Source organism: Squalius cephalus (genome assembly GCF_949319135.1).
Source record: "Squalius cephalus genome assembly, chromosome: 10".
Classification (NCBI taxonomy): domain Eukaryota; kingdom Metazoa; phylum Chordata; class Actinopteri; order Cypriniformes; family Leuciscidae; genus Squalius; species Squalius cephalus.
Window position 1 is genome coordinate 40,914,472 of NC_137131.1, and position 27,836 is coordinate 40,942,307.

The window sequence follows — 27,836 nt, forward strand, 5'->3', positions numbered from 1 at the left end:
ACTCACACACACTGAGAGTGAGTTAGTGAGGATCTCAGTGCGCAGTGCGGAGCTGAAAACATGAGCAGTCTTGCATTGATTATCAGTGTTCGTGCATGATGCATTAGACACACACAGGTGTGATTTGACGGAGATCATGTGTGCGATGCGCTCTTCGCGGGGGAAAGTGTCTTCATGAGTGTCCAAAGTAACAGCAACAGCAGTGGAAGTTTGGACGGAGCGCCATCTTGCTCTCAGTTCTCGACTGGATCTCCGACCCCGGGCTCACTTTCTCCGCTCGATATCTGCGCTCCGAGGAGGCATAAAGAAGGTAAAACCGCTGTGAATATCAATTTAAAGTCTGCTCATGTGAAATCGGTCGGGATTGTGTTAGATTGACGTGTGATTTTGAGTAAATCTGGTCTTTAATCGAAGCGGTCGTGTCGGAGGCCGCTGATCTCTCGTCTGCTGACTGTGTCTCTCTGTGTTTTTATAACTAGCATCGAGTCCTAGAGATGAGCTGGTGTGTTTTAAACCGTTTGCGATGGAATCCTGTCGCTTTGTGTGTTCATAACACGGTTCATTTGACGTGAGGATGCCCACGGTCACATATTAGGGGACTCAGTCACTGGTTGTGTCTCAACCTAGCGAGACGTCTTCTCAGACTGCATTTTTGGGCATCATAGGTGCTTATTTTTGTGTTGTTTTTATGATGCCCACAAAATGCTGTCTTTGTGTCTAGGTAGGCAGTTCGCTAGATTTTTTAGAAACAGCCAGTCTGATTACAATGAGTTGATGTTTTTGAGGTTCAGAGTGTATGTTTATCTTTTATGTATGTCATGCAATGGCTCACAAATGAGACACAGTCTGTACCTGATAAACTTAAGAATGTTTATCACCCATGCATGAAATGCAACGGCCCAAAAATGCTGTCTAGGTTGGTAGACACAGCCAGTACCTGACAAACATTAGCTGACATTTTTAAGGTGGACAGTGTGCATTTGTCACTTATGCATGCATGCAATGCAATGGCACAAATGCTGTCTCACTGTTTACTAGCTTTTGAGACACAGCCAGTAAAGGATACATTATATAAGTTGATGTTTTTATGCTTTAGTGTATTTTTTCTAGCTCTTATGCTAGGAATTACTCAAAAATAGGTAGGCGGTTCAATATCAACACAAGTTGATGTTTAATCTGTGAGAATGAAGTAAACAATGCACATAGAGAACTTGCTGGATTTCATTACAATAAACATGATCTTGTGTTTTAATGGTTAAGTATTGATTTAATTATCTAGCACTTAGTGCATGTCATGCAATGGCTCGCAAGTGAGACACAGTCTGAACCTGATAAACATGAGAATGTATAGCCTACTGCATGCATGGAATGCAACAGCCCCAAAAATGTTAGGCTTTTAGGATGCTGTCAGTATCTGATGAACATGAGTTGCTAATGTGCATTTCATGCAATGGCTCATAAATGCTGTCTAGGTTGGTAGACACAGCCAGCACCTGACAAACGTTAGGTGACATTTTTAAGGTTGACTGTATGCATTTGTCACTTATGCATGCAATGCAATGGCACAAACTGCTGTCTTGTTTACTAGCTTTTGAGACACAGCAATGTACGATAAATTATGAGTTGATGTTTTTGTGCTTGAGAGTTTGCATGCAATAACAAATGTTATAGGTAGGCAGTTCAATATTAACACAAGTTGATTTTAAATGTTTGAGAATGAAGTCAATGCACACAGAGAACTTCCTGGATTTTATTACAATAAACATGATTTTGTGTTTTTCTGGGTGAAAGTATTGATGTATTTATCTAGCACTTAGTGCATGTCATGTAGTGGGCCAAAATGCTGTGTACTGGCAAGAGACTAGGTTTTGAGACGCATCTAGAACATGATACACGTTAGTTGGTGTTCTTTATGTGTGCAATGCAATGGCTCAGAAATGCTTTCTAGGTAGGTAAGATTTTGGACACATCTGATAGACGTGAATTTGTATGATTGAGTATCAGCCTATTTATTGATCTAATTCATGCAATGCTCAAAAAAATATGCTTGTGCTGGAGAGCTGTTGGCTCTTTATGGTCATTGTAGTTTTGTGACTTGTAGGTTTTTCCCTGAAATCATCTGGATGACTTTGATCCTCTAAGCAAAAGACCATCTGATACACATCTGATTTAAATTCAAGCGCTTTTTCAAATTAAGTTGTTTTGCAAAATTTAGTTTTTGATGTGTTTTTGAAGAAATTAATGAACCTGTAAGTGTTTCACCGGATGTTTTCTGTGATATTTATCAAATCCACCAGAGACTGGTCTGTGTTAATATGTGCTGTAAACACATGCATATGTGCACTGATGAGTGTAATATCATATGCGTGTTAATGCATTACTCAGATTCTCATGTCCAAGAATAAGTTCTCAGCCATGTAATGCATGCTCTGCCTTTATTTATTTATTTTTAAATGATTTGAAAGAGTAATCTTTTACCTGCTTGTCAAACCAAAAAGTACAATGGTTAAGGTTGTTTTAGGGATATCTATACTGTATAATGTTAAATAAAAATGGAACTTTCTATTCATCAAAGAATTCTGAAAAAATGTATCACTGGTTGAACAAAAATATGAAGCAGCACAACTGTTTTCAACATTGATAATAATAAAAAATCAAAAATGTCTCTTGAGCAGCAAATCATCATCATGTGACACTGAAGACTGGAGTAATGATGCTGAAAATTCGGCTTTGATCACAGGAACACATATTCTAAACTAATAATATTTCACAATATTACTGTTTTTACTGTATTTTTGATTATTTAATTGCAGCCGTGGTCAGCATATGAGATTTTTCACACACACAAAAAAAACTTCTTACGAGCCCAAACTTTTAAGCAGTGGTGTATGTTGAAGTGCAATGCTATTAACGTCTGATACTAATAGAAATTAAGTGGAATTAAGGTTTGCCCCAGGAATTAATTTTTGAGCATGTAAAACACATGGTTGATGTTTCATCCATTTATTTTTAATCCTTCACTTGAATGAATGACTGAAATAAATTCTCAATTTAAACATTTGCCTGTTGTTACCTATTAAAATCAAATCAACAATCAGATATAAAAGCAGCTGTAAAAAATGTGCAAGATCATAGGAAATATAATACAACCTTTGTTAAAGTTAGGTTATAAAAATACAACTGTTCATTGTTAGTTCAAGTCAGCTCAGGTCCATTAAATAATATTAGCACAGAAAGAGACTGTTGGAATTAAAATGAAAGTTTAATAAATGTTCATGTTAACAAACGTAACCTTATTGTAAAGTGTTACCATGATTTTTAATAATCATCCATAAGAAGGTGGGTTATTACTATGTTATAATGTGATATCTTGATGGCTCAGTCACCTGTGCATCTGTGCACAAACTAGGATGTGGTTTGTTTGTTTCCTGATCATTTGCTTGTACTAATTCTTCCACTCCACCTCCTGCATGTGTGGATCTTGTGTCTTTCTTATGCGGCCAAGCAGTACTTGGGTTATTTGCCAAACCAGACGTGGCCTTAGGTTTGTGTATACTCATTCCTAGTATTTTGATTTGTCATTTATATGTCCTTTATCTGGGCAGCTGTGCTCTTCCTTCCCTGTTGACCTTCATAATTTTTCCACCCCTCCACCATCTTGGGATCTCTTTGGCTTGTAGCTCTTTCTGGCACGAATCTTATCATGGCAGTGGTGTCGTACGCTTCCAGTGCGCAGGTTATTATGGCTGGAGAACACGAGTGAACCTGGGCTGTTTCGTCTAGTCACTGTAATGAGGTTTGAAGACCAGATGATTCTTTGAGACAGGTTTTGTAATGATGATTCATATTGGTCTTGTCGGCTGCTGATACTGTATTCTCATGTGCTGAAGAAACGGGGCCATTTGGCTGCGGCATCGATGATGGATTCTGTCATCGGGCTTCTGGTGCCAGATCATGTCAGACATGTTAAACTAAAGGAATGGTTAATTCACCCCAAAAATGTAATCCTTTCATTATTTATTCACACTCTCATGTTGTTCCAAACCTGTATGCTGTCATTTTTCTTTAGAGCACAGTTGCAAATTACTGAAAATCTTTCATAATTTATTTTTTCCAAATTCAGCAATAATTCCAAAAAATGGCACAAAAACTCTATAACTAGCCTAACTAATGCACAATGATAGGTCTTATGAAGTCATACAAGAGCTTTGTGTGAGGAACAGACCCTCACATTTAAATTGTTATTCATTGAAAAGAACAGGAATAGAATTTAGAATTCCTCTCTTTCCATCAGAATTCTTAGAAGAACATTATTTTATACTTACTAAAGTTACATTTATTTGGTCAAAAATAAAGTAAAAAAAGGTATGAATGTATTGTAATTGATTCCTGTGATGGTAAAGCTATATTTTCAGCATCATTACTCCAGTCTTCAGTGTCACATGATCCTTCAGAAATCATTCTAATATGATGATTTAATGATCAAGAAACATTTCTGATTATTATCAATGTTGAAAACAGTTGTGCTGCTTCAAAAGAACAGCATTAATTGAAATTGGATGTTGACTTTTGTTGAATAAATGTATTATTATTATTTTTTTTTTTTAAATCTTCCTGACCCCAAACTTTTGAACGGTGGTGTGTGTACAGTAGTCTGTCACCAAATTGAATGTGTAATATTGAGGTCACAGTGGCATGTGACAAATACTCATTGTATTTACTTGCATTTTACTTTTTCTGTAGATTGTGTCGTCATTATTTTCTGAGACTAAAATAGATGAATGGAGCTAAACTGTCAGTGGCATCAGCTGATAATGAGCAGGAAACCTCTCATTGTACTTCCTGTTTGTCATTCTGACTCCCGCAGGAAGAAGCTGTGCTGAAGTTTGGCATGAAAAATGGCTAAAAGAGCAGATACAATTTTTTTTTTTTTTTTGGTTTTAAGAAGCTTTAGCATAGTCAGATCTGAAGTATGGTGGACGTCTCGAGGCCGGGACACACCAAGCCGACGTCAAAGAACTAGTGGCGACGAAAGCTGACTGTGTTGTCGGTTGCGTTTCGCCAAAAAGCCGTGCTTGAACAACTAGCGACTGTTAACTAGCATGTGTGTTCGTGCCTGCGTGTAGTGTATGATGATGTAAAATGTAAAAAGTTCCGTCGCGACGCGAAATATACATAATGAAAGCCGACCAATCAGTTTGTGAACATATCCCTATGCCTTTTAGGTTCAGTATCTTTAGGTTCGTTGTTAAAATGCCAATTTGAATGCTAAGCGGACCAGGACTAAATGTTTTTTTTGTGAACAGAACTACAAGTGTGAACACATCCTAAGTTCTTGGTGTGCCTTTAAACCAGTAATACGTATGATCTTTTGGCTCTTTTAGGGTGGCATATGATCAGAAAACAATGACTTGATGGTCTCGTAAAAGATTCCAGGAGGATGCGTCACCATGATCACACCCCTCCCGAACCCGAAGCCTGAGTACCTGTGTGTGAATGTGTTGAGCGTGACATGTTTGTCTGTGTTTGTAGGAATGGATGAGCTGCATTCCCTGGATCCACGTCGGCAGGAGCTCTTGGAGGCACGTTTCATCGGGGCGGTTAGTGGAAACACAGGAGGAAGCACAGGGAGCGCGAGCGGCGGACCTAAAGTAATGCACACGCATGCAAACACACACATGTGCACCATCATGTAATTATAAGTAGGGCTGTAATCAACCAAAGAAAATCTTGGTCGACTAAAGTCCTGAAATTTTCAACTAAAAATGACATTAGGGAAAAAAAACGTTAAATTAATTAGATGCGCACTGTGCGCAGTACTTGGTAGCCTTGTTGTCCGCCTAAATGAATTATAAATAAACATAAAAAACTAGTAGGCTATTTGCAATATATTAAATCGTTTTTGACCTAATTATTTTGCACTGAAATGAGTCTGACACTCGAGTCTGTCGGCTCTGCAGCGTTGCTTCACGTGCACCTGCGCAATATCATAGCCTATGATTTCCGAAAATAGTAGCCTACTATGTTGTCAACTAGTGATATCATCATCACAAGAACTTTTGAGGAATATGCAACATAATTTAGACAATTGTATTTGTCATATGTATTATAATAACTGACAGACACTATCATTTCATTGCAGCTCGCACAGAGCGAGGCTGAACATAGGAGCTCAGCTTCGCGGCTGAGACACGAATAGACTATTAACTTAAAGCTTTTACTCTTAAACACAAAAGGCACGTCCACTATAATAAAAAAATAATGTTTATTAAACAAACCAGATCAAGTAATAATATTCAGCAAACCTTCTAGTAGCCTACTTTCTTCAGTCTGTCTATCTCTCTTCTCCAGTGGGTTGGGCTAATCCAAAAGAAGTGAAAACAAGGGGGGTGTTCTGAAGACAGACTGTTACCTGTGAAACAGGGGTGCTCTGAAAACACCCCCATTAGTAATTAGTGCTTTCCACCTGATGAAATGAATGCGGCAAAACTAATGAAATGAACGCGGCAAAAAATCGACCAATCAGAATTTTGGTCGAGCAAGAACGTATCGACCAAATAATCGACTAATCGACTGGGAGATTACAGCCCTAATTATAAGTTATTATTTATATTTAATTCATTTGAATATAATTTAGATATGTTGATACTTTCTCTAAAATGTCAAAATGGGTTATTTTTGTTTTCTTTAAACTGAATCATTCAAGAATCATTCAACTAATTAAACAATGTTCAATGTATAAAACAAGTATAAAGCTATTTGAAATGTTTTTCCGACACTAATTTCGTTTGAATTTTTCTCTAAATGAACACCAATAAGAATCTGCTCATTTTATGTGCATCAGTTCAACAATAGATAGTAATAAAAAGCAAATTGTAAAGGATTTTTGGTAAAGGATTGAAACGTCCAATGCATGGACTTTATTCTGAATCATTGAATAAAAGATTGAATCGATTCACTTTGAAGTGAACTGAACTTACCAAGCCTAACACAGTTTTAGCTGGTGTAGTTTAAATCAAAGACTTTATTAAAACCATATTTCGTAACACTCACATACTTGCAAGAACCCAAGATGAAACTATTGATATGACATTATAGTCATAATATTGCTTAAAGGGGACCTATTATGTCTTAATTTTGTTCTTTGTTCTTTTGGGTTCTGCTAGAATAGGTTTTCATGCTTGAATGTTAAAAACAACAACAACTAATTTTCACATATTCGACTTTGTCGTAGCGAGCATCTCTTTTCCCAGTCTGTCAGTTCCTGTCTCTATGAAGCCCCTCCTGAAAAGCGCAGTGTGCTCTGATTGGTTGGCTGGATCAGTGTGTTGTGATTAGTCAACCTCTTCAAGCATGTTTGGGAAATGTTACGCCCCTTACCATAACAGCGAGTTTCAACACACTACTAATGCAACTCAGGCCTCACCTGCATATGCCTTGGGCTGGAATTATTTAAATGAGGAATATTGTGACACGTTCGTTCCTGGAAGAAAATTCAAGACTACAATGGAGGCGTTTCAGGGAGTTCAAGAGAGAAACAGTGCGCACTGATATAGTGAATAACACCCTTCAGACTTTTTCATGCTCAAACAGCAACATTACAGAAAGTTGAACATGTAAAAAAGCATTTAGGGGACTCCTTTAATTTTGTTTCACCAGTGAAATCAGTGTGAATATTTTGAAAGATTTTAAGCTCTCTGTCATGATCTGGACTAAACCTGCTTTATATTGTTTTGATCTTTTCTTTTTTTTTAGGGTTTGAACAATAACGAATGTTCTAGTCACAGTTTTGGCAGCCTGGGGTCATCTAGTGACAAGGAGTCCGAGGTGAACTTTATGGACATGTATACTCAAAGATTTGACATTTATATTTATAGCTTTAATATTGAGTGAACGGATCTGTTTCAACAGTTCAATGTGTTTAATGTGTTTAAAAAGTACTTTTTTCATTCCCATAAAGAACTCTGACATAAAGAAAGGAGGATCGCCTGCCTATTCAGTAAGTTTGACGATTTTCACTTTGCTGTGTGATTTATTTATATATATATATATATATATATATATATATATATATGAAGAGTTCAGATGCAAAAGCCTCTAAGTGCCATCTAAAAAAATTTTCTAGAATGATACATTTTATCAAGCTCGTATATTTCAGTAATTTCAATTAAATGGCAATGAAAATGACCTATTAATTGTCATTTATGTGAAATTACTGAACATAAATATACAAGCTTGATTAAAAATTCTCATTGTAGAAGAAAATTTCAAATGGCACTTAGAGGCTTTTGCATCTGAACTCTTCATATATATATATAATATATGTATAATATATGTTATGTGATATAATATCTTGGATGGTAAAGTTGATGTGCCATAATTTGAAAGCTGAAGAGGAGAGAAGATTTTCGATAATAACTTATTTTTGAGTTCCTTCCTCCTGCAAAGCAATTTTATTCTTTGTTTTCTAAGTGCAAAACTCTTATGAATTGCTTTTATGATTGTTTGATTGTCATTTTGAAGCTTGACTGCACCTGTCCATATTCACATTTATTACATTGAAAAGAGCAGGATAGTAATAAAAAAAAGTCAAATGGGTTTGGAATGACATGGTAAATGATGTTTGGAATGCAGAGTGTGTGTCTGGAAGCCTCTTTGGTGAAACTTTTACAACTCCTTTGAGGCCTGAATTCAGCTTTAGATGGAACTTACCCAAAGCATTTATATTGATTTAGTGAATGGAAGAACTGATTGAATAAAATAGTAATGCTTTTTCCTGTTTTCCCAAGACTCCAGAGAAGAAGCACTCCGAGTCATCCAGGGGAAGAAAGAGGAAGGTTGATAACCAATCAGAGAGCAGTCAAGGTAACGTTGACTTCCTGTGCTTATGAATGAAGCATTTCTTAACGAGACATAATAGTTTGTTTGACAACTACATTTTTCAGTTAACAGACCTGCATTTTGGAAACATCCAGGATCAGAGTTTGTTTGGAAATACAGCATTTAATTTTTAGCATGGAAATAATGCAGTGCACAGATTGTATCCATACTTTTTTTTTTTTTTTTACCTTTCAGGAAAGTCTTCCGGCCGAGGGCCCAAGATCAGCGATTATTTTGATGTGAGTAAAGCTTTGTGTGGATGACTCTGCGTTTAGTCATCTGTGTATTAAATGTCAGTCAGGTGTCAGAGAGCTTGGTGATTTTTCATCGTGTAATGGCTGCTCACTTTAGTAGATGTTTTGACTTGTAGAGTTGTGAAATTGGTAACATTGTGATGACGCCACATCATATCTCCTTCCTGAAGTTCCAAGGAGGAAACGGATCAAGTCCAGTCAGGGGTCTTCCTCCGGTCCTGCGCTCGCCACAGAACTCTCACTCTGCACCTGGGGCTATCGTAAGTCGTGAGGAAGATCTAAACGTCAGCATGGATCCAGTGATGCTTATTTTTATTAATGTCGCTGTTTTTCACTCTTCAGGTCAGACAGAACAGCTCCTCACCCACCAGCCTGTGTTTCATAGATCACATGATGAATTCAAAACAGCTTAGCAGCAGGAGTGTCCAGGTAATACTTGCGTCACTATTGCTCACGCACTATCGAATATTCTCTGCTCTTTCTGATTCTGTTAAACTTGTCAGTCTGCAAGACACTGTTGTGCACTGCACTCAGTTGCACTTTGAGACACTGATTAATGTGCACTGATACTGTTAAACCTGTGCATTGCACGCTTGGACAGTGAAACGTGCGCTGGACACTGTGACACTCCAAAACATTCATTGCACACTGCCATTGTTAAATAAGCACTGCATGCTCTGCTGTTAAATATATGCACTGTTAAACAAGGTCAACATGACACCATTGCACAATGCACACTGAATATTACTGTCACTGTTTAACTTGCACTGCACACTTCGTCACTGTAATGTGCACTGCACACTGACATTTAAATATGCACTGCATACGGTCACACTGTTAAGTAGTTCAAGGTTATTTGTCACACATGTGCACTGCATGCTCTCTGGCACTCTAAGCTCACTCTCACACCGATGCTCTTAAAAATACACACTGTACACTATAATCGTTTTACATTAATAATTGCACTGTACAGTGACAGTTCAACAGGCACATTGCGACTAGGGCTGGGTATCGATTCAGATGTTACAATTCGATTCGATTTCGATTCGCAAGCTCTCAATTCGATTCGATTTCGATTCGAATTTCGATTCTCGATTCGATTTTTCGATTTCGATTCTAAATTAGATTTCGATTCGACTCAGTGAATATTTAATACAAATCCTATATTTATTAAAAAAAGAAAAAGAAAAGAAAAAAGTGAACATAAGTTTTCAAGCGTTTAATTAATAAAAAGAAATTAAGAGCTACAAACCTGTATATTAAACTCTTTTTATTTAGGTACATTAAAACAGAACCCAACTCTATATTTCAAATGCATACAATGAATAGACAGGATTTTGATGCAAGATGAAAAATTTATGCTGAAAATTGGACAAGTCAGAACAGTCCCATGTCTTGATCAAACAGGTTAACAATCCTCACATAAACCCATATATAAACATTGCATATAATTTTTATCTGTGCCCTTAACAGCAAGGCCATATACAGAAATTGAATAAAGTTATCAAACAGTCTGCGCAGCATTAATTATAAATGATATATAGACTTATCAAAGTTACAAAAGTTCTTTAGTCAAGAGCAGTGAGTGTTTTTCTCTGTTCCCTTTGTTCTTTGATTAACTTTAACGACAGAGATAATTAGTGGCTACTGTGTCCTGTCCCTTTAAGACCAGCCGCTGTTGACAGAGACGCGGATCTGACACGCGCCTCATTCTCTCACGAGTCACAACTCTTCACGTTCATCATAAGATTGCTCTTATGTTATGAAGATACTCGACAAAAATACATTTTGGCATAATTGTGTGTGTTATTGTTCATTCAAGCGCGAAAGATAACTCTATTCTGGGCTGTCTTGTGCACACGCACGATATCATTGCTGCATTAATTGCGTTAAAAGCCCAAATTTGTTTATTTCATATAAAATCACAGCATTTTGCATCATATAGCCTAATTGCGTATAGGCTTGACATCGCGATTGCGATATGATTAAACGTTCAGTACTAGTTGAGGTTATTTTATGATTTAGATCAAACTAACATAAAATCACAACATTAGCTATAAAATGGAGTTTGCAAGCCTGAATAGTGGAGGAAAACTAATACTTGGGTAACAGATAAATAAAGATGGAAAAAAATCGATTCTTGGCGTTTGAGAATCGATTTTGAATTGACCACATTTTAAAAAACGATGAATCGAAAAATCTATTTTTTTGCCCAGCCCTAATTGCGACACTTTTAAAAATATTCATTGCACGCTCTGACACTGCCTAGCGTACACTGCACACTGACACTGTTAAATAAGCACTACACACACTGATGCTATTAAATGTGTGCATGGCTGGCACTGATAAACAGGTCAACATGACACTGTTTAACTGAAGCACTGCATGCTCTGAAGCATTATATAGTGACGCTGTTAAGTGGTTCAAGGTTCTTTGTCACATGTCCACTGCATGCTCTGGCACTGTTAAATGAGCTCACTCTCTAAACATTGACACGGTTACATCATAATTTGCACTGCACTGTACAGTGACAGTTTAACAGGCACACTGTGACACTTAAAAATATGAATTGCACGCTCTAACACAGCAAAACTTACACTGCACACTGGCACTGTTAAATAAGCACTGCACACACTGATGCTGTTAAATGTGTGCACTACATGCCCTGGCACTGATAATCAAGGTCAACATGACACTGTTTAACAGAAGCACTGCATGCTCTGATGCTGTGAAATGTGCACTGCACTTAAGCACTATATACAGTGACACTGTTAAGTGGTTCAAAGTTCTTTGTCACGTGTCCACTGCATGCTCTGGCACTGTTAAATGAGCTCACTCTCTAAAAATGTACACCGTTACATCATAATTTGCACTGCCCAGCCACAGTGACAAACCGTTTACTTCACACTGACACTGTTAAATAAGCACTGCATATGCAGATGAAATGCATGCACTCTTAAACAAGTTCACTCAAACTTTGATGCTGTTAAACATGCGCACTTCTCTGACACTGTTTTTAAACACCTTTTAAATATGCAACACACACACACACACACACACACACACACACACACACACACACTTACATTATTAAACCTGCACTGCACATACTCCAAATACTACATACTCTGTCGCAGTTATATGTGTGGTGTACTACATGCTCTGATGCTATTCAACACGCTCGCTTGCACTGTATGATGCACAGTTTACTGTGACTTGATAACACATGATGACATGGATAGGATATTCTCTCTTAATCTCTGTTGTTATTTTCATTCTTTATTTCTCTTTCTTCTCTGCTCTCAGACGGATTTGACACTGTTGAAACTGGCTGCACTTGAGAGCAATAAGAATCTTGACCTTGAGAAGAAAGAGGGCAGAATAGATGATCTACTCAGGGTGAGTAACAAACAGACGAGCATCTGAGTGTCCCCTGTCCTTGAGATCTCTTTTTATGTAGAAATCGCAAAGTGCCATTTTGAGTTAAGAAATTGAGTGGTTTTGATATTTTCTCCCCAGGCGAACTGTGACCTCCGCAGACAGATAGATGAGCAGCAGAAGCTGCTGGAACGTTTCAAGGAGCGTCTGAACAAATGCACTACGATGAGTAAAAAACTCCTCATTGAGAAGGTGAGCTGTTTTTGATATGCTCACAGCTGCTTATTTCTAATGTGTCAGGAGTAGTTGAGTGACTCTTGAGTGTGTTCTTGTCTTCCCAGAGCACTCAAGAGAAACAGTCCTGCCGGGAAAAGAGCATGCAGGACCGGCTGCGCCTGGGGCACTTCACCACAGTCCGGCACGGAGCGTCCTACTCAGAACAGTGGACAGATGGATATGCCTTCCAGAACCTGGTCAAGTAAGAGTCGCACACAGACGCACACTCAATCTGTGTGGCTTAGTCTGGGACGGAAAAAGTGCAGAAATGGACCGTCATCATTTAGGACTTGACCTGGATGCCAATGTGCTGCTATTCAGTTTGACGCAATGTAGTCTCACAATGTAACCAGACCTTCAGGCTGACGGCAGAAGGACTAGACTCCATAGCAGCTTTCATTGGCCAAGGACCTCCCAGAGGCCGTCTGACTGACATGAAAAGCAGCCAATCAAAGTTCGTTTTGTTTAGGGGCGTGAAAATATAAAGTCAATGTCCCAATGATAGCAGACATTGATTCTTGGACGTCTTTTAATGGATCTATGCTGTGAACTTCACATAGTTTTGAAAATCCAGTGTTTAGTTGATCCTGATAAGCGCTTATTGTCACAGTTTTAAACTAGATGGATTTTTTCTTTTATGAGGTGCAGGACTTGACATGACCTTTTTTTTATATTATCTCATAATTTGGCAGCAGGAATATTAGGCTGCTGTCACTTTAATGCACGGATCCATTATTCTGTTACACATGCGTTTTCTTTCTCAACTGTTTAAAATAAATAAATCCATCCGCATTAGCCCTGATGAGGTGGTTTGGCCATCTCTGGTTTGGCGTCACAATGACTTTGTTGCGTTCTTTAAGTCTGTCTAGGAACACGCACGTCTCCCAGAGATCCTGTAGAATTCAAACAATCAGATGACAACTTTTAAACTCTCAAAATGTTTCCCTTTTCGTGTGCCTTTAGCTGCGTTCACACTGCCGTCGCTGCATGTGCTCAGTTCAACGGCGTCAACACAGCGAATACCACTGTATGTACACAGAGACATATCATAAATTATAGGGTAGTTGTTGACTGCTAAAATTAACCTGTCCTCTAGGGGTGCACGATTCAGAAAATGTCACGATTCGATGCGATATCGATTTTTAGGCTCAAGATTCGATTCAAAATCGATTTTCGATTCAAAAACGATTCTCGATTCAAAAAAACGATTCACAGTATAAATGTTAGGGGTGGGAATCTTTAGTCACCTCACGATCCGATCCAATTCCAGAATGATTCTTTATGTACTTTATCAAAGACTGCGAGAGATCTATTAAGCTGCATTCACGCACGGATCTCTTTTGAAATATAAGAAGTAAAGTGGTTTGTCCTGTCCGTTTAATCCCTTAAGACATAACTGGCTGTGTTTACGTTCATTTTGCACAAGTATATTAAACCACTTACACGGAGTCGCACAGCCGTATGCGCGAGCAGTCTACACAAACAAAGCGCGCGTCAGCATTTAAAATTGAAAGCAGCCTTATGTTAGTGAGGTTCATATTTTAAATATACAAGTCCACTGCATTCCAAACCACATAAATGATGACTTCGTAGAGCATTTGTAAGGAAAATACCGAAAGGCGAGACAGCACACTTCAAGTGTAACGTAACATCAAACAAAGCGCGCGTCTCTGTGCAATGAAGCCTGTGAATGTCCTTGTAATTCGCTTCAACCTTTCCGAACTTATGAAAGATTATTTTACGGAAAGTTTGATTGGTGTATGTATGTGTGTGAGGAATTGGAAGAAAGCAGATTACTGCTGTTTCTAAAGTAAACTCAGCGTCATCGCATATCTGGTTAAAAACTAAGCTCAGAATCGATTCTTAAATTCTCAGAATCGATCCAGAATCGTTGGAGAGAGAATCGCGATGCATCGATGGATCGATTTTTTTCTCCCACCCCAACTGTCCTCCATCTTGCCTTTGGGTGCTTCTCATTTCTTATTTGTGCATCTTCGTTTCATTTCCTTGCGTCTTACACCGTGTCCTATCCAGATGCGATGCGATAAGATTCCAGCGACAAATAATTCGTCTGTCCACACTAGACGCGACGCGATTCCGAGATAAAAATCCGGGTAAAAATCAATCAAAACCCACAGCCAATCAGAACAGCCTGTGGGCGGAGTCTCGCGGCACCAGAGAGTAATCTCGACGGCACTAGCAAGAAAATAGATAAGTAGCTACATAATCAAATTCACAAATATTACACCATTTAAACATATACATAGGCTACTGAGTTACTAAAACAGTATTTGTCACAGAATACACTTGTTTGTTCACAGTTTGAACGTTCTTGTTTCCATTTGTTTAATTTCAAGATCTGAGGTGAATTTGTTGCTTGTATCCATGAATTTGTATCCATTGTTGCTTTTACAGCTACAAAGCTGGAGCACTAAATGATATTCAAAGTCACATTACACGCTTTTAACATTAAATAAAGCACATAAACAGTACCTGAGATTATCACTGCCACACTTTGTGTTTGTTGTTCCAGCGCGACGTCACCGAAAAATAGAAACCGTTTCTAAAATATAATCGTCGTGTGTCGCCGTCGCGGCTGATTAGGACAAAAACTCTGATTAACATGGAAAATATGCCTTAGTTTGGACACGGTGTTAGCTCCACCCCCTTAGGATGCGAGGGAAGGATAGACCTGTGTGTCCTTGCTCATGACTCCTCAGAAAGCATCCTCACTCCTTGTGGGGCAATTAGAGAATTGAGATGCCCTTAAAGACGGCTGAGTTTGATCGGTTTCTGGGTCACGGGCTGGAGGACGTTAGCCTGGTCCTACCAGACTCTCGTACATTTCATTTGTACCCACTGACACTGTTCTACAGGATGTAGTGACGGGTCACATGCACTCCACTGACTTCACTCCTATTGGTTGTCGCTTCCGAAAGTCGCTCTTCATTTGCATAAAGTTAAACATGTCTCAACTTTGTTGCATATCTACAAGCTACATCCTGTTGCCAGAAATGGCTAGCTCTCCATTGAAATGAATGGGATCATGTTGCTTTGTCATGCGTGTCATTGGTGGTGTGAACCGAGCTTTGTGCATCAGATGTTCAGCCAGCGATCTGGGCGTGACATCTGAGGCTGAGACTAGACGAAATGTGACATAAAGCATAAAGTTAATGCGCTGACCTCAGCCCTAACCCTAATTTACAGAATTTGACATTATATTTAGTCTGTAAATAATTCTAGAAATGAAATCCAGATGGGATATTGGTGAACTTTAATTAATTAATTAAATACTGAATTTTTGTACAAACATTGGTGTTAATGCATTGTACATTAGTTTGGATTAAAGTATCTGCCATTGTAAATAATAAAATAGGGCGAGTCTTTTCTGTCCTGCATTTGCCTTTTATTATTTTTTTATTGGGGTTTTAATATTTTTCTATTTCTGCTTTAATAGGCAGCAAGAGTGGATAAACCAGCAGAGAGAAGAGATTGAGAGGCAGCGGAAACTTCTAGCAAAGCGCAAACCTCCCAGCACCCCCTCCTCCCAGAGCCCGACCCCCAATGAGTCCAAACAGAGAAAGACCAAAGCCGTCAATGGAGCTGACAACGACCCCTTCCTCAAACCCAGCCTGCCTACGCTGTGAGATATTAACACACACACACACACACACACACACACACACTTGTTTCTTGCCTTCGAAATGCAGACTTCCCATTGACTTCTAATGTTATTAAAATGAGATAATTAGGACACAATTCATCATGTTTAAGATCATTATACAAGCATGGATGATTTATAGAAGCAGAAAAGGCTGATAAGGAAAAAAAGTCAAATGTTTTCTGCAATATTGTCTTCAAAATGGTTCTATTATTGAAATGCTTCTGTATTGAATGTGCAGATTGACTGTGGCAGAGTATCACGAGCAAGAAGAAATTTTCAAACTGAGACTGGGTCATCTCAAAAAGGTTAGTCTCTATATAAACATAATACACACACACACACACACACACACACACACACACACACACACACACACACACACACACACACACACACACACACACACAGTCATGAGCATCAGAGTAATATGGTTAAAAGGCAGTGAGGTTCTTCATGCAAAAGCAGTCTTGCAGAAAGGATGTTTTAAGCTTTCTTTTTGACCTTTCACTGGGCTTTGTCTCACTGTCATTCATACATGAGTATGTTAGTAAGTGCAAGTCTGTGTGTGGTCCAGTTAAATCCTACGGTATGGGGACAAAATGTCCCCACAAAGATGGCAATATCCGAAATCCTTGTCCTTGTGGGGACATTTTTTGGTCCCCATGAGGAAAATGGCTTATAAATCATACAGTTTTTTTTTGAAAATGTTAAAATGCAGAAAGTTTTGTGTGATGGGTAGGTTTAGGGGTAGGGTTAGTGTAAGGGGAGAGAATATACAGTTTGTACAGTATAAAAATCATTGTGTCTATGGAAAGTTCCCTTTACCCATGAAAACCCAACGTGTGTGTGTGTGTGTGTGTGTGTTCAGGAGGAGGCAGAGATTCAGGCGGAGCTGGAACGGTTGGAGCGCGTGAGGAATCTGCATATTCGAGAACTTAAAAGAATCAACAATGAGGACAGTTCTCAGTATGTCCCGCCCACTTCTTATTACATATAATTATTTCAATGAAATCTTAAATATTGTTTTTGGAGATTTTAAATATGGGGATGGAAAGAGCTGAGAAACACTGCAGATAAAATGCACTGCCTACATGCATGTAAATGAAGCGCTGCATCAGAGACACACTGTGCCGCTGTCAGTTATTGCATGTGTTTTTTCCATCGGCTGTACACAAGAACAACTTTGAGAGTGTGCTACTCTGTGCTGAATTAAGTCTGGGTCATTATTTTCATGTGCATTTTAAAGACCGATTGGAGACATGATTATAACTTAAAAAACTGCAATTGTAAAACATACCCCCCTTTTTTTTTACTATTTTATTGCCATTTTAGTTTTCTTTGCAACAATTGCTGTTCGCTCCATAATGTGCTTCTGAAAAGAAATAACACTCTTAATCTCAGAATATGGTTTAAGTTGTGAATATGCCTGGTGTGTTTGTAGGTTTAAAGACCATCCAACCCTTAATGAAAGGTATCTTCTGTTACACTTGCTGGGAAGAGGAGGTTTCAGTGAAGTTTATAAGGTATTAAGTTTTTTATTATTAGATGCACGCACTCACTTTCATACAGTTTGTGTTCTCTCCTGTTCAACACAGAAATATATTACTGTTCAAAAGTTTGGGGTTAGTAGTTGTTGTTTTTTTTTATTTAAAGAAATGAATGCTTTTATTCAGCAAGGACACATTAAATTGATTGAATGGCAGATTTCTGTTTCAAATAATTGCTGTTCTGTTGAACTTGTAATTCATCATAGAATCCTGAAAACATGGTATCACGGTTTCCACAAAAATTTGGAGCAGCAAAACTGTTTTCAACATTGATAATAATCAGAAATGAGGAGCAAATCAGCAAATTAGAATGATTTCTGAAGGATCATGTGACTGAAAACACTGTAATGATGCTGAAAATTCAGTTTTGATCACAGGAATTACATTTTACTATATATTCACATGGAATTATACGTTGTTTAAAACTGTAATAATACTACACATAATTACTGCTTTTATTCATTTTTTTTGTAAAAACAAATTGGCTTGGTGAGCAGAAGAGACTTCTTTCAGAAACGAAAAAAAAAATCATTAGTCTAGATTAACAAACCATTTTCACAACCCATTTTATTTCTGTGATCTGACATATTTCATTGAGAAATATGTTGAACAGGACTTGATTTTATCAAATATTATTAGATCATGGAATTGTTACATAGTCGTTTCAGGTCAAGTTATAGCATTTTGTTAAAAAATACAGATATTTATATTAGCATTCATATTGTGAATTATTCTCAGTAATACCAGAAATTTGTAAAGAGAAAAACTGATAAGCCTGAACCATTGTAAAACTACACGCAGCTTTGCATTGCTTAATGCAAACGGCAAATGCAATATCATAAAAGACACCAATTTTCAAAAAAATGATAGTAATATAAAACATGTGGTTACAGCTGTGGCATGAAACACCCAATCATTAGAAAATGTTCACAGACAGCATAGAATTATGAACCTTACTTTATATATGTTGTGAAAAATTGGGTCTTATTGCCTAATTAACCGTTTTCTGTTGTTGCGTGAAGGCATTTGACCTGTTTGAGCAACGATATGCTGCTGTGAAGATCCACCAGCTCAACAAGAACTGGAGAGAAGAGAAGAAAGAGAACTACCACAAGTATGTCACCCACCTTTTTTTTCCCTTTCTCTCCCTCCCAAGTTTTTCACGCTCATTTGTTTGCGTCTACTCCAGACATGCCTGTAGAGAATACAGAATCCACAAGCAACTGGACCATCCCAGAATAGTCAAACTTTACGACTACTTTTCTCTGGACACTGACACGTAAGCATTTTCCTTATAGTCTTTTTTGTGCTTTTTTACTTGCTCTAGTTTTTGCAAGTTTTTGTGTTTGTGTTTCTGTTGTAGATTCTGCACTGTTCTCGAGTTCTGCGAGGGGAACGATCTTGATTTCTATCTGAAGCAACACAAGCTGATGTCTGAGAAAGAGGCTCGCTCCATCGTCATGCAGATAGTCAACGCCCTCCGATACCTCAATGAGATCAAACCGCCCATCATCCACTACGACCTGAAACCGGGTGAATGCAACACGCACAATTTACCTTTGTGTGGTGCGGGACAAGTTTTGAATTGCGGGATGAAAGATACTGGGGGTGTGTTCACACTTGGCATGTTTGGTTGGATTAAAACGAACCCTGGTGCAATTGCTCTGTTAGTGCGGTTTATAAGTGTGAACGCTGCCATCTGAACCAAACAAGTGGACCGAGACGCTGAAAAGATGGGTTTCAGAACGCAACACAGACCAAAGACATGCAAACGCACCAAAAACAGGATATGATGTCACAAGATGTGACCCTAAAAAGGACAGAATGCTCAAGCATACCTGGTTTTTCTCGTCATAGTCTCGTCACAGTTCAGTTCAGGCATCAGAACCACGTCTCCTCGCTGCAGATCGTGGTTTGTGTGACGGAAGGATTCCTGACGCTGTTTTGACTCCTTTACACATTTTATAAGCTCTTCACGAGTTCCCAGCTGGTCAGAATACCATCATATGTAGGCTACGCACATACAGCGAGTGCATTTATCCCAGAACACAGCATTGTTTAGGATGTTCGGTAAGTTCTGTCATGAAATATATATGTACCAACTACCAAGCCAACCAATCAGGTTGTGAACATATCCATATGCCTTTAGGTTCGGTGTTAAAGTTTTTTGGTCCGGTCCAAACGAGCAAGTGTGAACACACCCTAGTATGTGTACGGGAAGTGGGAGAAAGAAACGACAAATCATAATTCTCTAATAATAACAGCATGCACAAGTCTACTGGAGATCTGAAGCATCATTTGTGTCTGGAAAGTGGAAAAAATGGCCTATAGACACCAGAACGAGACAGAATCCAACCGGACCGGGACTGAAAAATCTGTGTAGACCTCTTCCTACGGGCTTTTGCGGGCGGGAACGGGACAAAGCTGGAGTGGGATAAAATCTGAACATATTTTTGACAGGAGCGGGATTGAAAAATCCTTCCGGCACAGAGCTCTACTACAGAACATGGCTGTGTCCGAAAGCTAAAAAACACTGCCTCAATAGGCAGCATACGGTGCTACAAAGACAAGAAGACACGTCCGAATCCAATAATCGTGTCAAATCCTGTCTGAGATCCCTTCATCTGATCAATTTTTGAAGGCATCATAGATGCATCCTTCCCTGCCTTTAACATCCCACAATCCTGTGCGTTCCATTCCATGACCCTTGAGCTAAAAAAAAATAAAGATGGCGCATGAAAGTTGCAGTTGATGGTCAGTTTGTGTGTAAATGTACATTTTTGACCATCGTTTTCCACTCCATTTCTAGTGAGAATTACTATTTTAGTAATTCAATATTCGCTTAGTTATCACCAAAGCTCTCTCTGTTTTGTTTTAGATCATGAAACCGTTACGCTGCCTCAGAAGTCTATCTGAAATCAGTTTCGTGAGGAACCTTCGTGCGCAAACACTGCCTGGCAGGTTATCGCCTGATAGGGCAGCGAGGCAACAAGTCCCTAAGCTTTCGGACACAGCCCATGTCCTCTTTCATTCACACACGTGAACTCTTCTCAGAGACTAGCGCAGGTCTTGTAGCTCATGGTGTGAATGGTGAATTGGTGCAAAAATGCTCCTTTTAAGGATGGTTTACATGTTATGCATTTGGCAGGCGCTTTTATCCAAAGCGACTTGCATTGCATTTCAAGGTACACATATACATTCTTATCAGCTCTTGCTTTCTCTTGAGAATCGAACCCATGACCTTGGCGTTGCAGGCGCCAACACTCTACTGTTCGAGCTGCAGGAAAGGTGTTGATTTGTTGATTTGTTATTTGTCATGTAGGCTGTATAGGAAGTATGTTTTTTTGTTTTGGTTGCTCAGGAAATATCCTGTTGGTGGATGGGACAGCGTGTGGGGAGATTAAGATCACAGACTTCGGCCTGTCTAAAATCATGGATGACGACAGCTACGGAGTGGACGGGATGGACTTGACATCACAGGGAGCCGGAACCTACTGGTCAGTGTCCAGCTAAAAACACAGTGCTTTCTAGTGCATATTACTTCTGTGTTCCCCCAAGAACTCAATCCCATGTCATTCCAAACATATTTTGTATTGTGGAACAGAAAATGTAGGAATCAGCTCTAAAAGGACGAAATAGCTGCATAAATTTGTGAGGAACAGACCAGCTGTTCTCCACTGAAAATCATTTCCTCTGTCATAGCTCTCATATCAGATATGAATGACAGTAATGTCATGCATCAAACATGCATCTGTTTTTGCATTTACATTTATGCATTTGGCAGCATTATCCAAGGCAGCTTACATTTTATTTAAGGTACACATTTTTATCTGGTCATGCATTTTTCCTGGGAATTTCCATATGACATCAGAAGAATTATATGGACCACCTTTATATATTGACATTTTGACATTTTAGAGTGAAACTTAAGATTCTTAAATTTCTCTTTTTGGTTTTTTAGAAAAATCATGTTAAAATGTATGCATCAAATATGATCCATCAGGCTTATGAGGAATGTTCATTTGTTCATCTGTCAATCATCATTGTATTGCATTATACATTTTGCTCCCCAGAGTTAAAACTGCAGAGCTTTGATCATAAAACTAAGCATAGAGTGACAGCTGATACTGTTCACTCCTGGTATTAAGATGTTTTTAGTTGATCGGATCACAAGTAGACGAGGGAGACGCATTCCTGTTTACACCTGGTGTTTTAATCCATATCTTTTGTCCACTTTCAACCACTTCTGTCCTGATTTCTTTGAGAGGGACTATGGGCTGGTAAATGTATGGGTTTTTTTCAGATCTTTCAATCTAATGGATGAAATAAACTCGGGCAATTTATGTATGAACGTGACCGGAGACAATGGAAAAACATACGGAGAGCAGCATAAATACGTTTCATCTTCAAACCAAACTTGGTTCTTCAGTCGATAAAGTTAAATCCCGTCTGACTAGAGCTCTTCCTATAATGTTTACGCATTAGTAGAGTAGACGGTCTTTTGTGGCTGTTTGAACACATTCGATCACATGAGCGTTTACTAAATGCAAGTGACAACCTCAAAACTTTTTAGACCCCGTTTACACCTGTTTAATGTCGTCTACTTGTGATCCGATCAACCAAAACGCATCTCAGTACCAGGTGTAAACGGGGCCTTATATGCATTTTATGCAAGTAGTCTGTAATACTTTTACTTACATTACAAGCTACCAGAATTTAATCTTACTTTTTGGCCATGTTATATAAATATCAGCATCTGCAGCAAAAAGTATATTTTTGCTCAGTTTGAGTTCCCCTGTTTTTAACTCCACTATTATGAGCTCCATATTCTCACTATGTAAACCATAAAAGTTTTGATGTATCAAATATATAAAACATGCATTTTATTGTCTTAGTTCAATAAGCTGTTGCATTAAAAAAAGTTGCTTTTTCTGATATTCTAATATTTTAAATGTACAACAAAACCAAATGTTCCATTTATTTTTTTGTAGGTATTTGCCACCAGAGTGTTTTGTTGTTGGTAAAGAGCCTCCAAAGATCTCTAATAAAGTAGATGTGTGGTCTGTGGGCGTCATCTTCTTCCAGTGCCTGTATGGACGAAAGGTAAGGCTCAGTGTTTAGAAACTGCACGGCTATTGATCTAAACTGCATTTTAGGATGAAGCTGCATTGAATCTTTTGTCATTCTGTAGCCGTTTGGCCATAATCAGTCCCAGCAAGACATCCTTCAAGAGAACACCATCCTGAAAGCCACTGAGGTGCAGTTTCCTGCCAAACCCGTGGCTAGCAACGAGGCTAAGGTCAGTATTGTGCGTTTGTATGTAAACGCATTGGGGCTGCACAATTAATCGCAATGAAACCGCACGCGATTTGGCAAAGGCTGAGATTATTTTATGCGCAGCTTGTCAGTGAAGTACGGCTGATCGGTAGTAAATGATGCTCCATCTGAACACCAGAGGGCGACACACACACACACACACACACACCAAATATGCCCCGCTGCAGAAGTACAATAACACACATCATTCTAGGAAATCCCATCGGGCATCATCGCTGTAGCTGAATAATCAAAAGATTGAAACACTTTGATTAAACATGACTAATGAACACACGACTGCCTTATTCTGTGTAAGAAGCCACATCATCACAGGAGGATGAGCTCAACTGTCGTTATGAAGTGAGTTTGGAGTAAAAGCATGTTATTAAATGTGGTCTTTAGTTGGAAAAGAGGTTCATAAATGCTTCTCATGTTTGGAAAGATGTTGCTTTTTCAAATCTAATCCAATCCAATTTTATTTGTAAAGCACATTTAAAGGATAATTCCGGTATTTAGCACTTTGAGTCTCTTTTCTGGTTTGTTTTGGATGAACAAGAGTGGTGGACACAGAAATTTTGACGATGGGTCCTGTCTCGACTTTTTGACTCGTTTAGAATCGCCTTTGACCGCTTCAGAGTGGCTGGCTACGGGCATGCACGAATATGTCCTTAAACCCTTAACGTTCGTTTTCAAAACTGTGCAACTCACCGAGTGGTTAGTGGTGTTCGTTGATGTTCCAAAACGAGTAGCGTAGCGAAATACAGTTTCTGTCGTGTTTTATTTGGCATTTTGTAAAATCCCATTGATTTGTGTTGAAGGACTCATTGCTCGTTGATATTACTGCCCTTCAGACTCAAAAATCGAGCGGAAGTTTATACGCGGTTGTGAGGTATCTGAAAAAATAGTTCCACTATAGCAAATAACACGGACTGAAATCATACATTGCGCCGATATATTTGTTTTTAATCATCAACGAACACCACTAACCACTCGGTGAGTTGCACAGTTTTGAAAACGAACGTTAAGGGTTGTTTTAAGGTCATGTTCGTGCATGCCCGTAGCCAGCCACTCTGAAGCGGTCAAAGGCGATTCTAAACGAGTCAAAAAGTCGAGACAGGACCCATTGTCAAAATTTCTGTGTCCACCACTCTTGTTCATCCAAAGCAAACCAGAAAAGAGACTCAAAGTGCTAAATACCGGAATTATCCTTTAAAACAACAGGTTGACCAAAGTGCTGGACATTGACATGATATCGGAAAAGATGCACGTTATAAGTGACTCAAACTCACAGTGCTTTCAGATGGAGCAGCGTTTACAGAGCCGTACGTCACTGACGAGCTGCACATAACAAAATAATCGCAGCCAAATCGGTTTAAGAACGATAACATGTAAATTGCTATTAAAGGTAGGGTTGGTAGGATTTTTATAAAAAACTTTTTTTCAAATTTGTTTAAACTGTCTTTATATACCAATACATAATTAAAATGTAAGTGCTCTGAAAAAGAGAGTATAAAAATCGAGTGACTGTAGACCGTTTAATCTGCGATAAACACAGCTCATTATTTCCATTCGGGACGAAACAATTGATTGGTTTGGGGCCTGTCTGTCACTCACTCTCGCAACCATGGCTACCACCCCTGTTGCTACAAGATCTGCCCATATGCGCGCGCACCCGTTTGATTTGAGGAGTGCAAGAGAGGCGCGGAACCTACGAAGAGTAAAATTATGGCAGAGAAAGAGCATTCAAAATTCAAAGCACCTGCATATTCAGTCAGCGAAGGCAAACAAGGCAAAAACTACTTCCTCGGACCCTGGTTGCCCGCACTCTTGAACGACCTCCTCTGCTTCGCCCTCGACCCCGGACCTGTCCTCGAACCGACGAAGCGGTATTTGTCTCCGGAGTGTAGTCCTCATTAGAGTCAACAATGTTTTCATCATGGAAACTCGCGAAACACTGTTATGAATCTTACACGAAATTCACCTTCATCACAGTGTAACTGATGGTAATGGAAAAACGTGTGTCAATGCAACCTGTTTTTAGCTTTGCCTTATAAATATAGCTCGTTACCTATAAATATAGCTCGTTACCGAATCAAACAAAGTATATTTTAAACTTTACCAGTATCGATATGCTAGCTTGATAGTGAGTACTAAAAGAAATCTTATTTGTTTATATTTATAGTGATAAAGTTAGGTATTTTATTACATGTGATTCTAACATGATGTCACTGCATGCACTGCGCTCCTTCCTCTCCGCTCGTCTCAGGTAATAAATGCGTCTTCCAGCTGAGCCTGAGCGTTTGGCGTCGCGCGTTCATGCGTTTTGGGGGCGTGGCTTTGGAAGGAGCTCAGAAGGGAGGGGGTGGAGTGAATGGAAATAATTAGCTGTGTTTACAACAGTCGTGAGAGGTCTACATACACTCGATTTTTATACTCTCTTTTTCAGAGTACTTACATTTTAATTATGTATTGGTATATAAAGACAGTTTAAAAAATTTGGAATGTTTTTTTTTTTAGAAAAATCCTACCTACCCTGCCTTTAATCTTGCAGCCCTAAAACGCATGTGTGGGAACGACCGTCTGAGTTGTTTCTTGTCCTCCGCAGGCGTTTATCCGCCGCTGTCTGGCTTACAGAAAGGAGGACCGTTTTGACGTCCACCAACTGGGCAGTGACTCGTACCTCCTTCCTCACATGAGACGGTCCAATTCGTCGGGGAACTTGCAGGCCACGCCCGCCAGCCCCGCCTCTTCAGGAATAATCTCCTACTGATCTCATTGGCTGATCGATCGTGATTGATGGTTCTGATGGTGATTTCCCTCCCTTCAACACCTCGGGGTGGACAGGAAGGGGGAGGAGCTATGTATCAGCTGACAGGCTGTAGGACACACCCACAACGGCCACAGTGACTGCCATTGATATTGGGGCAGGAATGACTGACGTCATTTCCTGTGTGGATCCAGATGTCAGTCAGAGCTAGAACCATTTGAAAATGGATATTTGTTTTTTTTACCCGAGGCATTTTGTGGAGTAGATTTGGGAGGGTTGCGCTAACGTGTTAGCTTCTTGTTGATATCCTCCCTGAGCTACGCCTCAGTAAAGGGGTGTTTTGTTTTGTGTAAGTGTGAAATTTAGAGGCAATTAATTGTAGTGTGATTGGAAATAGACGAACGAGTGTTTTAATGTGGCACAAAGGTGTCCGTAAGAATTTTTGTGTGTGTGTGCACCTGAGAATGGATGTTTTACGCCACAGCGTTATATGTTGGCTGTTCATAACATACATGTGTGTTGGCCACAGATTGCAAGGTGTGTGTTTGTGTGTTACAAAATACTGTCTGTTTTACTTCAAAGCAACATGTATGAACATTGTCAGCTTACTTTTAAGCTTTTTGTCAGCTTACAGAGCAATATTTAAAAAATGTGGATGGATGAATCTATACAAATAACGTCCAGGTCATGTTTCACCCCAAAAACAAGCGTGAAAAATTAATTTGAATTTACATTAAAGAAATGAAGGCTGTTTCAGGACCATTACAGATTTTGGCACAGATTTATTGTGACACTATTTTGATTGAGTTTTACTGTATTTATATAATTCAACTTTATAACAGTAAAACTCATCAAAATAGTGTCACAATCTGTATGTCTCATACTACAATGTATGCATACAATGTCTTTTCCATGCATTTAATTGCCATATGTTGTCAAAATTGTGATTCTTTTAAGTCGCATAATTATTTATTTGGATTTTGGGGTGTAAAATGACCTGCACATGTTATAGATCAGTTATTGATGAGACCAGTTTCACCTGGGCGTCCTGCATGTAGGAGGAGACGCCGTAAAGAGAGTCGTCTCAGTAGACCTCTCCAACCACGCCTGCGTATTTAATGAATCCAACCCTGAGCAGGTTTTCATATTTTCTCTGTTTGTTTGTAGATTTTGTTGTCTGACGCAGCATCACCTCGCTGCTACCTGATGTTGCTTTTAGTTCTTTGATTTACTCAGAATCCGACCAAATATGAATTTGATTTACCCGGAAACAGCATGAAAAACAAACTCCATTGTGGTTGTGAATGAGGTGTGTTGTGAGTCTGAGGGTCTGAGCGTACGAGTGTGTGTTCGAGCAGACGGAAGGTGGGCCGGACCCCACCCTTGATCGTTTAACCCCTTTATGCCCAGACCCAGTGCTGTCATGTTGCTTAGCAACCCTCGCTGATCCCGGAGCCTGAGTCAGGTCAGCATCTCCGAATGACGTGGACCGGACCGCGATCAAACTCGTCAAAGCTTCCAGAGTCTGTTTTCAGGGGAAGAATCTCAGCTTTTGTTGTTTCCTCTCTCTCTAAATACTCTTTCAAACCCCAGAAGCAGTTTTCAGCTCAACATATTGGTGATCTGTCTCTAAAGTGCTGCTGCGATTGTAGAGAATGTAGCCAAAAGAGAAATAAACATTTTGAAAATATTTGGATGCATGTGCTTTCTTTCCTTTGGTGTTTGTGGTGACATTTCTTTTTGACATTTCCGTG

General features: G+C 39.1%; 1 protein-coding gene across 4 annotated transcripts; it reads left to right on the plus strand.

The window, feature by feature from the left end:
* Positions 1–27,775, plus strand: tlk1b (tousled-like kinase 1b). Of its 4 annotated transcripts, none has more exons than XR_013822448.1 (23): positions 1–310; positions 5,533–5,651; positions 7,756–7,827; positions 7,961–7,999; positions 8,790–8,865; positions 9,076–9,119; positions 9,251–9,394; positions 9,477–9,563; positions 12,441–12,533; positions 12,654–12,764; positions 12,854–12,990; positions 16,246–16,431; positions 16,691–16,757; positions 17,321–17,418; positions 17,894–17,975; positions 19,022–19,113; positions 19,189–19,278; positions 19,363–19,532; positions 21,361–21,496; positions 22,991–23,102; positions 23,191–23,298; positions 25,921–26,856; positions 26,943–27,766. XR_013822448.1 is itself a non-coding variant. In XM_079882747.1 (22 exons), exons 1-22 carry the CDS (start codon positions 175–177, stop codon positions 26,083–26,085), a joined length of 2,364 nt encoding a protein of 787 aa, XP_079738873.1. In that variant the 5' UTR covers positions 1–174; the 3' UTR covers positions 26,086–27,775. The 4 variants fall into 4 exon arrangements, 2 of the variants coding, with proteins under 2 accessions (XP_079738873.1, XP_079738874.1); XR_013822449.1 differs by having other exon boundaries at positions 9,305–9,394; XM_079882747.1 differs by having other exon boundaries at positions 25,921–27,775.
* Positions 27,776–27,836: the final 61 nt, after the last annotated feature.

Excerpts from the sequence above, each read along its gene's own strand:
- tlk1b (XM_079882747.1), top strand. The coding sequence starts at position 175 with ATGAGTGTCCAAAGTAACAGCAACAGCAGTGGAAGTTTGGACGGAGCG. Across the intron at positions 19,114-19,188 it reads AAGAAAGAGAACTACCACAA|ACATGCCTGTAGAGAATACA; the intron begins GTATGTCACCCA and ends CGTCTACTCCAG. Across the intron at positions 19,279-19,362 it reads TTTTCTCTGGACACTGACAC|ATTCTGCACTGTTCTCGAGT; the intron begins GTAAGCATTTTC and ends TTTCTGTTGTAG.